The following is a 12,798-nucleotide window of genomic DNA, read 5'->3' as shown; positions in this document are numbered from 1 at the left end:
GAAATTTTATTCTCATTAACTGTTGCAGATTTACTGCAGTGAAAAAGAGCTATGTAACCCGAGATGTGACAGTACAGAAAGATCAAAGCCATGGACTGGAAACTAAATAAACCCTCTGGCTACTTCCTGCAAGGAAAATTCACTTTGGCAATGTAAAACAGAGCCCAGTTAAAAACTACTCTGTTTTATGAGCTGTCATAGCAGCTCAAGTGGTTTGGACCGGCTGAGTTTAGAACATTATATTTCCTTGTTTTTGTCTTAGATACTTCTGTAAGCAGTTTTATAGACGTTTTTTTCTTTCCATTTTTAACACAATAACAAAAAAAGAGAGAAGAAACTCTTCTCTTTTGGTTGAAACTGAGAAGGTAAGCCACTAAGCTCATTAAAGCAGGCAGGTCTTCATTTGCACATTCCTTTCTCATTTACTACAATTTAATATTTTGCTCTTAGATTTATTTGGCAATGTACATTTAATAATTCATCTGCAATCTCTACAATTCCTATTCAAAATAAGTGCAAATCAGTTTAAAGAGCCCATATGGCTCATATCTCAGGGGTGAGCTATTTGTAACAGTACATCTGGAAGGACTGTGGAGAAAATGAGAATTAATTAATATTATATTTAAAAACCTATAGGCTCTAGGTTTAATCTGTTTTTTCAAAAAATATTTAAGAAAAAATATTTGGTTTAACATTTCTAATATAATAAATTTTTAACAATTGTTCATAAATACTGAAATCACACTGTTAAATCAATCAAAACACAGATGGGCTAGAATAAATCAACCTTAAATTAGAAAATATCCCCCAGTTTAGGAGTAAGCTCAGAATCATTGAATCCAGACTTTGAGGAAATAAAAGATGACATACTCTAGTTTCCTCTCTATTTATTTATTTTTAATATTTTTTTGAATATGAGGGGGTGGTGGTACTTATCAACTAAATTGCTTACAATTTTGTTATTCTCATTAGAATATGAATGAGCAAGCCTTTACAATGGTAATTTGCATCCCAGTCCTCTTAAAGAAAATCCGCATAATTTTTTTGAAAATAAGAGCATTTCATACATAGGTCAAACATAAAAGCAGTCATCTTTGCTTAAGGACTTTCTATTTTCTTTCTGTTTAAATTTACAACTAGGTTTTATATTTCTCTACAGCCAACAAAAATGCAATTAATACATATAAAAATGTATGAACTTTAACACTAGATAATTGCACTTAAATGGTGGTGCTATAATTAACTTCTCAGTCGTGACCGGATTAACTCCCATGTCATTTCTGCTATACCATAATTGATGTGTTAACATTTCTATAGGATCTAGTCATATTCAGATTACTTTTTTAATTTATAGATTCAGTTATGCTAAATTTCTGCTCCAAAATGAAAGTCCTAATAAAGGGACAATAAATTTGGTTTTCAAATTTGGCTTTCTTTGGGAGCACCTTCAGATCTTACATACAACTAACATGCATGCCTCCAAAAACTTTGCTCATCCTACTTCTGAATTTCCAAAGGAAAGTAAATCACGTAAAATATTTTTCCAAGTCAGTAGTATAATTTCTCTAGGATAAAACATCTTCCTAAGTTTCTAGAATTCTAAGCCTTGATCTCTGGCTTGTATTTCTATATTTCAGTAAAGTTTACAATTTGCTAATGCTGATGTGTGATAATCTAATAAAATCTGGCCTCAAAAGTTATAGGCCCAATTTACTAATAAAACCTAATTCAAATTCTCCTTGGGAAATGCGAATCATTAGTGTCCAAGCAGTGGACCCGAATATCTTTGCCTTCTCAAGGCTAGAAAGAAGTTGTCTCTATAATAAAGTCTAAGCAAGTAAGACAAGACTAATGTATAAGGATTCATTTATAGGCATAAAACAATAGCATCATGTATTGAACACTGACATTGGTTAATTAGCTAAATAAATGACTTGCACGAGACATGGACCATTCTAGACTGAGATTATCCCACTCATTTCATCCTCGTTTGTTAGACAACTGACTGGATTAACCTGCAGAGAACTGAATGAACAAACTACTTAAGAGAATTTAATGGTAGTGAACTAATTGGTTAATGTGTTAATAGGTTTGCAGCACCATGCCTACAAGCAATCCTAAGCACCACTTTGCAGTAAATCGTGTCAAATATATCAAAGCAAAACAGGTAAACAATAAGTTGGGCGGTAAAATGAAACCTACATATCTTACTCCAAATTATAACAACATTTACTCTAAAACTTTCTAAAACACAGCTCACTCTCAGGGTGATATCATGCCTTGCCATCTGCAGGCAGTAATGGTGCACAGCAAGCCTGCTGGCTCTGACCAAGCTCCCGGGCTGCCCTCTATCAGCTCTGGTTTGTAAGACATGTAGAAGAAATTAGGATTCAGATAGTTTTAAGGGACTGGCCCCAAACCAGATAGCACAATACGATTCTTTGCCTTGTCTATTGCACAGACTTTCTGATGATCAAATGAGATACTTCATGATATAAATGCTAGCTAAATGCAAGTTATTATTCTTTGTATACTTAGATTTAGAAAAAAGCCTTAAACATATTATTATCTGAAACGTTTAGAAGGCTCCTAAGGCATCTGATCTTCTGGAAAAAAAAAAATTGCAAAATCGCTCTGGGAGTATTCAGAAAGAAAACGCGCTGTGATGTCAGGATCGTGCAGGGCAAGAGTCTCACAGTGTAAACACCGTCTCTCGGCACTGGCTTGGTTCCCTCAGCGGGGCTGTGCCGCACGGCGACTGCCACCCTCGTTCTCAGGGTTTCACCCTCTCACACGCTTACGAGGGAAATGGCCACTTCACCACCCTAAATATAATGGTGCCTGTCATAGAATATTATCTCTCAGGAACGGATTTATTATTCAAGAAATTTTACCATACATTTGATTGGTTAATACTGATGAAGGTGGGAAAACCCTGAACTTATTTCTGCTGGATATACCTAGGTCTAACACATTACTGAGCTTGAAATACATGTTTTATATACGTTAAAAACAATGGCATTTGGATAACCAAATAAAGTTATAATAAAAATTTGCAGATCTGGATATGTTTAGATCAATAATATACTCTTAAGTACAGCAGTTATTAAAAGGAAACAGGATACCTTCTTGTTACCTAACCCTATTGTTTCTATTAAGAGGTTTTACTCCGTGTGTTTTAATCATGATTTAACAAAATTCCATTTAAACTGAGAAGCAACTCTTGCAAATATCCCAAACTAGGTACAGCTAAGAAGGGTTAGGGACCTATGCAAAAACACTAAATAAAGCAATGTTTTAGTCAGTGATTGTCTTTAAAAGACTTCATAAATATAAACCAGTTCACTTAGTTCTTACAATGCTGTTGAACAAACGGCTGTTCTCAGTGTCTAGCAAAGGAAATGTTTCTAGGACGTTCTTTTCACTTTTTTTGATCTTTCCATGTGACGTTTATGCTGCAGCCAAGGCAATGAAGGTACCTGACACATAAACTACTAGAACAAATGGGAGAGTTTGTGATACCGATTAAAATTGATAAAGGATTTATCAAAGAAGGGGTCTGATAGGCATATTTACTTTCCACTCAATATAAAAGAACTTCTGGATTGGCCAAATTAAGGGTTGCCACATAGACAATGATTGGATTTCTCCTTTGAATCACTGTTTTGAAATAATCTCATAACATCTAGTTCTAGAAATGATATATAGTTCTATAAACATGACACAATGCCTTTTAGACAGGGAATAGGTAATTCTGAGGAGCTTTTCTCAAGTGAAAAAAGTGAGTTAATAGCTGAGTATAATTAAGGTGGCCTGACAGCTGCAGAAATAAGCTAAATTTTTTATATGTAGAGTCCTTGTCTTAGGAAAAACTGTACATTTAAACATTTGGATAAAAGATTGCTTCTTATATATTAAAAGGAAATGGATAATTTGTCAGGTCTACGCAGTATGATTTTTTAAGAGTATGACTAGCATTTGAATTCTGATTTAATATTTGAAAAAAAGTTAGGGTGAACAGAATAAAAGGTGCAAACTTATGATATATAATAAACACAATGAACAGGCAAGTGAAGGCTGAAGCAGCGTGAGAAGGAAAACAAGAGGCGGGCTGCGCAGTGCACAGAAAAGGGAAGTGCCGAGCTGGAGGCCCGGACAGCGCGCGCGTCTAGCTCGCCTCCGACTCCAGTGACACGGTCAGCAACTGACATCACCGTGCCAACCACAGGGAAGGGCTCCAGGCCCTCCGAAAAACATTTTTCAAAGCCCCAAGGAAACCTAAGCAGTCTCTGCAATTTTTTTTTTCCAGTTTATGAAAATTGGATTCCTATAAAAGAAAAATGGGCCATTTTTACTGCAACAAAAACTGATTTGTAAAAGCTGGAAGCAGTTTAAAAATACTCAACATGAGGTTCTTGTTAGTCTTGAAAAGTAAAAGTTATAATAAAAAAAAACGGTCTAAAAATATGGTACGAATACATGGTAAAAAGGGGGAGAAAAGCTAGTCTTACGCCTATTATTTTTAATTAGCTTCAATAGCAAGTCCCACTTTACTTTCTAACACCAGTTCAGATTTGGGGAGGGGAAGATTTACATCGGACCCTCTGGGATTGGCAACTCTGTAACTAATGGCTTGGAGCCCTAATGTATTTTGCATTACCCCTAAATGTCAGGAAATTCTGGCGCCAAAAGGTTCAAACTGATACTGACACATGTCTAAAACCCCAGATTCGCTGTCCAACTGCCAGTATCTATTTTATCTAACATCTAGTCTCCCTCGTAGAATAGGATAGATGAGTTTAACAGTTTTCAATGTTTCCAATTAAACTGCCTTGCTATATTACAAAAATGTAGGCATCCAGATTAAGAAGGAGCCCCTGCCTTGGATTTTAAGAAAAACATTAATTTGAACTGTTTAAATGATTCTCTAAATCTGGCTTAGTTTCCACATTTGAACAGATTTGTCCATTACTAAACTTTGCCATTTTAGGAAGAAAGCAAAGAATTTTTCTTAAAACAATTTTTAAAAACCTCTTATCATACAAATTAGAAAGTTATTCTTTACCTTGCAGGAACTTGGGGTCACCTACTTTACCTGAACCCACTGAAACTGATGTTAAAAAAATCACAAAGACTGAAAAGCCACTGCACACTGCCACTTTGTTTCACATTCTCAAACCATTAGAAACAATGATAACGATAAAAGTCACGTTTTATCCACTAATTTTTTTCTATTCTTTTCCCAGGTAACTTGACAGTGCTTACTTATCAAAGACATATGATAAAGAACAGAGCAGGGAAAGAATTTGTAAGTCATCTGGATAATTTCCATGTTTAAAACAAAACAATCTTAAAATAGATAACATTCCCCCTTTTTCGAAGTATTTAAAAATCAGCTTTTTAATATTCAAAATTCAATCAAGGCATTGTTTTTTCATAGCGAACCTAAATTCTTCATGTTGTCCATTAAGTCTGCTTATTCATATCTCTGCAGTGAGGATGGAGAGAGTAAGAGTTCAACACCTTCTGGTTACATTTCTCAAAAAACTTCCTATTTTGCTTAAAATCGGTTAAAATAAAAATTTTCAAAAGTATGATTTTAAGTCAATGTTATTTGATCTAACAGACTCTAAATTTATCTACTGGATATCAGAAACCAAAAGGTAGCCATTAGTTTAAAATTTCACATCTGGGACATTATGTGGCAAACTTTTGTGCCAAAATATGTGAATAATTATACAGCAATTTAAAATACTTAAATCTTTGTAGAATTAACAAATATGCCAGAGTTAAGATGTATGGTTTGTAACTATCAAAGAACACAGAAATCCTATTAGAAGAGAATCTCGACCAACCAAAAAAGTGAATAAAAGCCTGAGTAAATGATTCCAGAGTAAAAAATGTAGGAAGAACGACTGTGAGTTTGGGCTACACTATGGATTTTCTCTCTATCTCTGCTGATCCAATTGAGAGTCCCTTTTTATCTGATCTATTACCTACAAAGAGACTGAAGAAATTCATTGTAAATTGTTTCTTCTGGAAATAAAATAAAGAAAATGATACAGTTGCATAATTTAAGGCCTGAAAGACTTAACTTTCTCAGGGGAAGTTCTTTTTAAAGGGCAAACAAGTCTCAAATCAAAATGATTATAATAAATAAGTATATCACTCTTTTGACTTAAAAATAGTCTATGGTAAGTTTTATTAACTAATCTTTTAAGCCAACATTACTGTGATGTGCCTTTTATAATATGAAAGAAGCTATTTAAATACTTTTACTCTTGTAAAGGAACTGAAGTTATGAAGGTAAGAGACTCTTCCCAGTCGTTTATAAGAAGTTATTAACAGAATTAAGGAATAAAATTGTGAAACCTTCGAATACAGTGTGTAACTTAATCATTGAGTATACCCATCTCTCAAAACATTTTTATTGTTTTATAAAATGACCATTTTTAAAAATCAGAAATGAGAGATTTTCCTGAATTGAGTGCATAAGCTTTTTTTTTTTTTTATATGCAATGTTAATGAAATGTTCAGGTTCTTAAAAATCACATAATTATATATAAAAATAAAAGTAAGTTTTCCTCAAATAAGTACGACATGATTAGTATCTGTGTGCCTTTATTAGATGGGCAGTACCTGAAGGAGATACAAAAATAATGTTTTGTTCAAGGTGAAACATAAATGGCAGAACAATTAATCTCATAAATTCCATTATCGAAAATCTTCTATGTAAATATTAGGATTATAAAACCCAAATCATTCCTTACTCTCCAGTTATGTCTTAGAAACACTGGTCCAGTGAAGTGTCCCACAATGGAGTATAGTAGTTATGATGATTAAATAGAGCCTCTATTTAAATGATTACAGCTCATATAGACAGAAACACCAGAAGCAGTCAAAAAAGCCATACACTTTCTGGTGTGCGACCACGTTTAACCTCCACTTCCTAAGGCCAGGAGTTTCCTACCACGACAATTCAGTACACCAATAAAACAATGTCTGAAGCACTACGATTTATTTACAGTCCTCTACAGAACACTGTACTGCATCTACAGCTACCGCGCGTCATGTGATACATTTTTCCACTACGCTTTCAGACTCTGGGTCATGACCATCGATGAGTTGTGAAACCAATAAAGTGGCTGCAATCTGTACTTCAAAACTAAAACAACAGAATAAAATGGAATATATCATGGTGCATTACAGGTAGTAAAAGTAATTACTGTTTAAGGAATTTGTGTTACATGTATACACGTGCACACACACACATATATACAAACAAGTGTGTGTGTGTACGCCGGGCTGCGATGTGAGAGGTATTTCCTAATGTGGTTGTAGCAAAGTAACTACAAAATGCTACGTTTCCTCCAAATTAGGCATCATGTTTGAAAGAACATAAGCTTTAGAGACACGGAGACCTGAGTTCAATTTTTTTTCTATACCATCCTATTTGTGTGTCACTTACTTAAATTATTAGAGTCTTGATTTCTTCATTTGTAAAATTGCTGTAATAATACATGCTTTAAAACATTGCTATGCAGGTTAAAATAAACATGATGAATATTTGTAAAATAGATTATATACAGCAGATGATCAATAATGGTTACAATAGTTATTATTATTGGATTAAATGGCTTATTAAAAGTGATCATTAAAGAGTTATAAAATATTAGCCACAATTATATCCTTTCATCTAAAAAATATATAAACACATCCTCCAAACAGAAAATAGTTTATGCTGATGAAAAGTAGAATTTTAGAAGAGGAAATTAAATAAATAATTAAAAAAATAATAAATAGTCCTATTGGCAAATAGCTATTCATCAGACTAGTTTAATGTGAAATTTCAACAGTTAGCCTAAATTAAATTATTACACTTTACACTTCTAGGAATGATATGAAAGAGAAAATATTGTTTACACATTCTAGTACAATTTTAAAAATCAATTTTAGAACAATGCTGGCATGTCAGATTTTTTTCCTTAAATGTTTCATTTGAATGCCATTCGTGGAGGAAAGGTCTTTAATCAAAGTATAAACTTTTTAAAACAGTAATGTCTGAATAATTGTTAAAATACATATCCAGCATTCTTATTTTATATTTTTTATATTTTATTTTACTGGCTTTGGAAAGCACTTAGGACACAATCTGGGTTCATTAATTTGGCAAAAGTACTGTCTCTTCCAACAGACAGCCTAGCCTGTATTTTCAAAGTGATGAGCATGTGTGCTTTTCAGACCTATGATCTCCTTTTTTTACATAGAAAATGTGACTTCATAAACTAATTTAAAATCGAACAAGCATGTTCTTGAAAATACTGAGTATTTTGTACTCGTTAATGAAAAAAGAGAAATGGGGACTAAAGAGACGTCTAACTTTTCAAAATCAAAGGAACCACTATATGTTAGATTTTTCTTGGAAAGACTGTTTACCTGCTCGGAAACGGATGCTGCCCGACGACGTCTCCATTCTGAAGGTGATAATCATTGAAGAAATCTGGACTTATGGCTCCTTCAGAGGCAATTAATCCATCTAGAAGAAAGGGAAATGGTAACCAGTAAAACATATTTGTAGGGAATAAAAAGGAAACTATTCTATCAAGCAATACAACAGAAGATAACCTGCATATTTAATCTGGAAAGAAAAATGCTAGCATGACTTGCTGTTCTCTTGGGAGTTTGAACAGAAGACCACACATGCCAAACTGTTGCCCTACAGCAACGCAGCACGGCAAACGAACAAACGTTCGACCGAGCATCTACTAGCAGCACTGTACTCGGACAGAGATTAGTAAGACACCTCTGACTTCAAGGGGCTTAGAGACTTGTGGAGAAGACAGAAAAGGACAGGCGTGAGGTGAGGTGGGGAGGGACAGTATGAATGGTCCAGGCAAAGGAAACAGGATGAATAAAGACATGGAGAGATGGGGTCAGTAAAAAGCCAAACTGTAGTATGTCTCCTACTTTGCATGCAGACAGCTTCATTTGTGTGACATGGTGAGGGAATTAGGTATTTTAAATAAGTGAATTTCTAAATAAGCAATGCTTGACAAACCTTTAAACACACAAATGTGTTAGAAATCCTTACAAATATATTTTACACGCCCTGTTTTTAAAATATGCAGTGAACGTAATTTAAATGCTTCTTGAGCCGACCCCCATTAGAAACATCGATTATCATTCAGTCGTGCTGCAGGTTATCAGACACATTTGACCACCCGTGCCGAGCGGCTCTACACCACCATGCTTTTAAGTTCTTTTAAGTTCCCTATAAAGTGCTTCTTTTCCTAAATCTAAGTCTTTATTACTTCTGCCTAATTTTAGAGGAATACTATTTTCTCGTTTGCTCCAGACTCCAGATAACCTGTTTTTGATAAAACCACGAGTAAGTTAAGAATAAGAACCTGAGGAAAAGCCCTAAGCGAAGGCTCCAGAGCCGGCCTGCGTGTAGAACAGACATACTCTAATATGTGGCTTCCACAAGAACTATCTGGAAAGCTCTGAGGACTTTGAAGGGTCCCGTTTTGAAAGTATTCTGGGTTGTTAAGTGACCTCTGGATAAATACTGACTAGGTCATACCTACAACATCATTTATAAAGCTGGTGCATGGTAAGCAAATTATTCATTCACTAGATGACTGTTTTACATCTACCATACCTGTAATAATACTTTCCTAGGTCCCGTGGGAAATACAAAAAGTACAATACATAATTCTGTTTTCTAGAATTTCGGGTTAAGTAAAATATAAGACAAACACTTAAGATACAATTAAATAATATATTTCATTAATAAATGATATACAACAGGAATAAGCATTGTATGTACCACAATGAGCACTAAAGACAGAAAAAGGGGGGTAGAAACACCCTGCTTGGGGAGGGAGGTTGGCAGAAGTGCAACCGACTTGTCTCGAAAGGTAAGTATTTAAGGACAAAACCTGTTTAAAGAGTAAAGGCATTAAAAATTGAGCGAATGGAAAAAAGCAATACAGTCAGCAAATGAGTAAGTGAGATGATCTGTATTTCCATAAGACTCCTATACTACTCATTTGCTGTACACACACACACACACACACACACACACACATCCATTTGTTACATACCATGTACAAAAGACATTACTATTTAATTGTTGAATTGTCAGTGAATACCTTTAGTATTTGTCTTATTACTTCAGTAAATTTAAAATACTTAAGAGGTAGCTTAAAAGTATCTAATCTTTAGACTAGTTTCTATGTCCTCTAAAAGTTTAAGATTCTATAAATCAAAGACAAGCTAAACATTAAAAAGTTACAAAAAAAAAAAAAAAGACATTGTGGGAAATGCCAAGACACCATAGAGAGTTGAGCAGCTAAAAAAAAAAAATTAATTTTATATGAATCTAACACTTTGTGAAAGTTTGGCTAAAGAAACAAGGTTAAGACCACAAAAATCAACAAGCTTCTCTGTTAAATTAAAACCAAATAAGTGAGGATCAGGGTTGAAGAAATATGCCAGTTTTAGAGGAACAAAGCAAAGTAAAATGCCAAAATAAAATGTATACCACACTTTGAAAATGAATTCAAAGATATTCGCCATGCCAGTAGAATAAAATATTCTAACACCCGGAAACACTTTATATATAAAGACAACTAAAAAAAATGACACCTGAATTATATTTTAAAAGTTTATATCACATGAAACATGTCCTAGGAAAGTGAGCCAGATAAGGAAAAAATTATATAAAAAACTCTTGTCAAATTCTCAACATCTTCATTTTGATTCAGAGCTCCCATTATCTCCAAAGGGAAAATGAGGAGGAAAAGGACAAAATGGAATCAAGAGAGGGAACTACAGCCTGGGAGCTCTTCAAATAGAGATCAAACTAAATATTTCTGAGCTTAAAGATTCAGCCAGAAATTTTATAAACCCAAAATACAACTAGTTTAACAATGTTATAAGCCTGATATTATGTGAGTAAAGAGAAAATTTATACTCGTGAACTTAATTTTTATTAATCCTGGGACACTGCAATTCACTCTGTAAACTACGGCTTCAACGACACCCTTTAATGGCTTGACAAAATTTAGGCAACTCTGACATATGAGCAACCTTTCTTCTCCAGAATAAGATATAAAAGTTAAATTACACCTTAAATTAAACCAAGACAAGGACCTCAACTTCTTTGGAACTATCTGTTTCTCAGCATTCTGCATTCAAAATTAATTTTTTTTATAGAAATAATAAAAAGGAATCACATGTTCTGCATTACGAACTCCAGATAAATCTAGGAGTGTCCTTCCCAGGCTCCTAGTCTAACCTTATGGTTTCAAAGATGACTACAAGGAACCAAAGCATTTCGTGCACCGTCTAAACAACCAGAAAACAAACAGGACAGAGACGATGTACACCAGAGCACTCCGTAGAGCATCACGTATCAATTATGTGAACCCCTGATACCATGGTTATATATCACACACCTTTCTCAGGTGTTCCAAGTGATGATGATAAATATGCTTACGAGTGGAATGGGGTACATAGTAGAATAAGGATGAAATCAAAGCAAATTTATTGTTAGCACAGGTAATTTATGACTTGTGATTTCTGAAAGTCAAAAAACTGGCTTATACTCAATGTAAATAAAAGTAAAATGTGAAAAAAACAATTCCTTCTTACACATTGTTGCTGAAATAAACTTTTATAAAAGTCAATTAAAACATAATATTGAGCTCTTTGGTGAACTAGCTAACCGTGAAATTGTGACTGTGTGGGAGAAAATAGATATCAATAATGAAGAAAAAAAGAAATGACTAAAATAGCTAAATCATAGCTTATTTGGCTGTACCTGATAAAACACGCCAGAGAAACACAAAGGTAAATGAAAAGTATTGTTTTAAAATGATTCTAAAGACAGAAACAAACCATAGTCCAGAAATATATTTATTTACATGTTAAATGCTAAGAATAAGATTCATCACAATTGATAAGGGATGATCAAAAAGGGAAAAGTCATTTAGAAATGTACAGTATCAATAGTTTTGCAGGTTATAATGTACTTTCTCTGTCGGTCAAAGTACTAAAACAAGCAGCATCATTTTCACGAAAGAAAAGGAAATTAATCAGTGGTTATAATCCAATAGCTTCAGACTCCAGAGAAGCAACCCTGTAACTGAAGGGGATGCTCGGCTCCTATTCCATAGGCCACACTGAGATCCTTTCTAAAAATAAAAGCAAGAAACAGACACATTTTGACATACTTAAGAGTCTGAAAATACAGAAGGCCGTAATAACGACTTAGAAGCAGCCAATGCTATTTTATTTTAAAGCGGAAGGAGACCAGGGACTTAACCTCTGCGGCTGAAAGGCTACTGAAGCTGCTTTCATCAGAAGCGGCCTAAAGCTTCATGGAGACCAGGGGCTGAAGTAAGACGTCTCTAGCATTCGAACAAATCTGCAGTATTAAAAATTTCTCTTGGCGTTTCTGAAGACACAACTGCACACTATAAAAGAAGCTGGCACTATCTAGATTTCATGGTATATGTTAAGAGATACTACAGAGATTCATTTAGTAGATGAACCATTCATGAAAAATGAACTAGGTAAAATAATTCATTATCCAAAAAAATAGATGTCTTGATCTAAGAACTGTATCTTTAAAAGCATAGCAATGGAATCTCCACTGTCACAATCACCAGGCCACAGGTATTAAAAACGACCTTGATGATATCTAATGATAGTATTTCACCCCTCAAATGCTTAAAATTATATTTTTTTCCATCAGTGGTAGTTGTTTTGAAATTTTGATACATAAAAAAT

The 12,798-nt window shown here is 34.1% G+C and overlaps 1 protein-coding gene across 6 annotated transcripts in view; it reads right to left on the bottom strand.

Moving 5' to 3' along the window:
• KIFAP3 (kinesin associated protein 3) overlaps nucleotides 1-12,798 on the bottom strand; it is a 124,377-nt gene that overhangs the window by 19,929 nt on the left and 91,650 nt on the right. For all 6 annotated transcript variants that reach the window (XM_016148625.2, XM_036234677.1, XM_016148628.2 and 3 more), the window contains one exon: nucleotides 8,437-8,536. In XM_016148625.2, coding sequence (XP_016004111.1) covers nucleotides 8,437-8,536 — 100 coding nt within the window. The remainder of the gene's footprint in view (nucleotides 1-8,436; nucleotides 8,537-12,798) is intronic.

Source organism: Rousettus aegyptiacus, unplaced genomic scaffold, assembly GCF_014176215.1.
Source record: "Rousettus aegyptiacus isolate mRouAeg1 unplaced genomic scaffold, mRouAeg1.p scaffold_m13_p_17, whole genome shotgun sequence".
Classification (NCBI taxonomy): Eukaryota; Metazoa; Chordata; class Mammalia; order Chiroptera; family Pteropodidae; genus Rousettus; species Rousettus aegyptiacus.
This window is presented reverse-complemented; position numbering and strand designations above follow the sequence as displayed.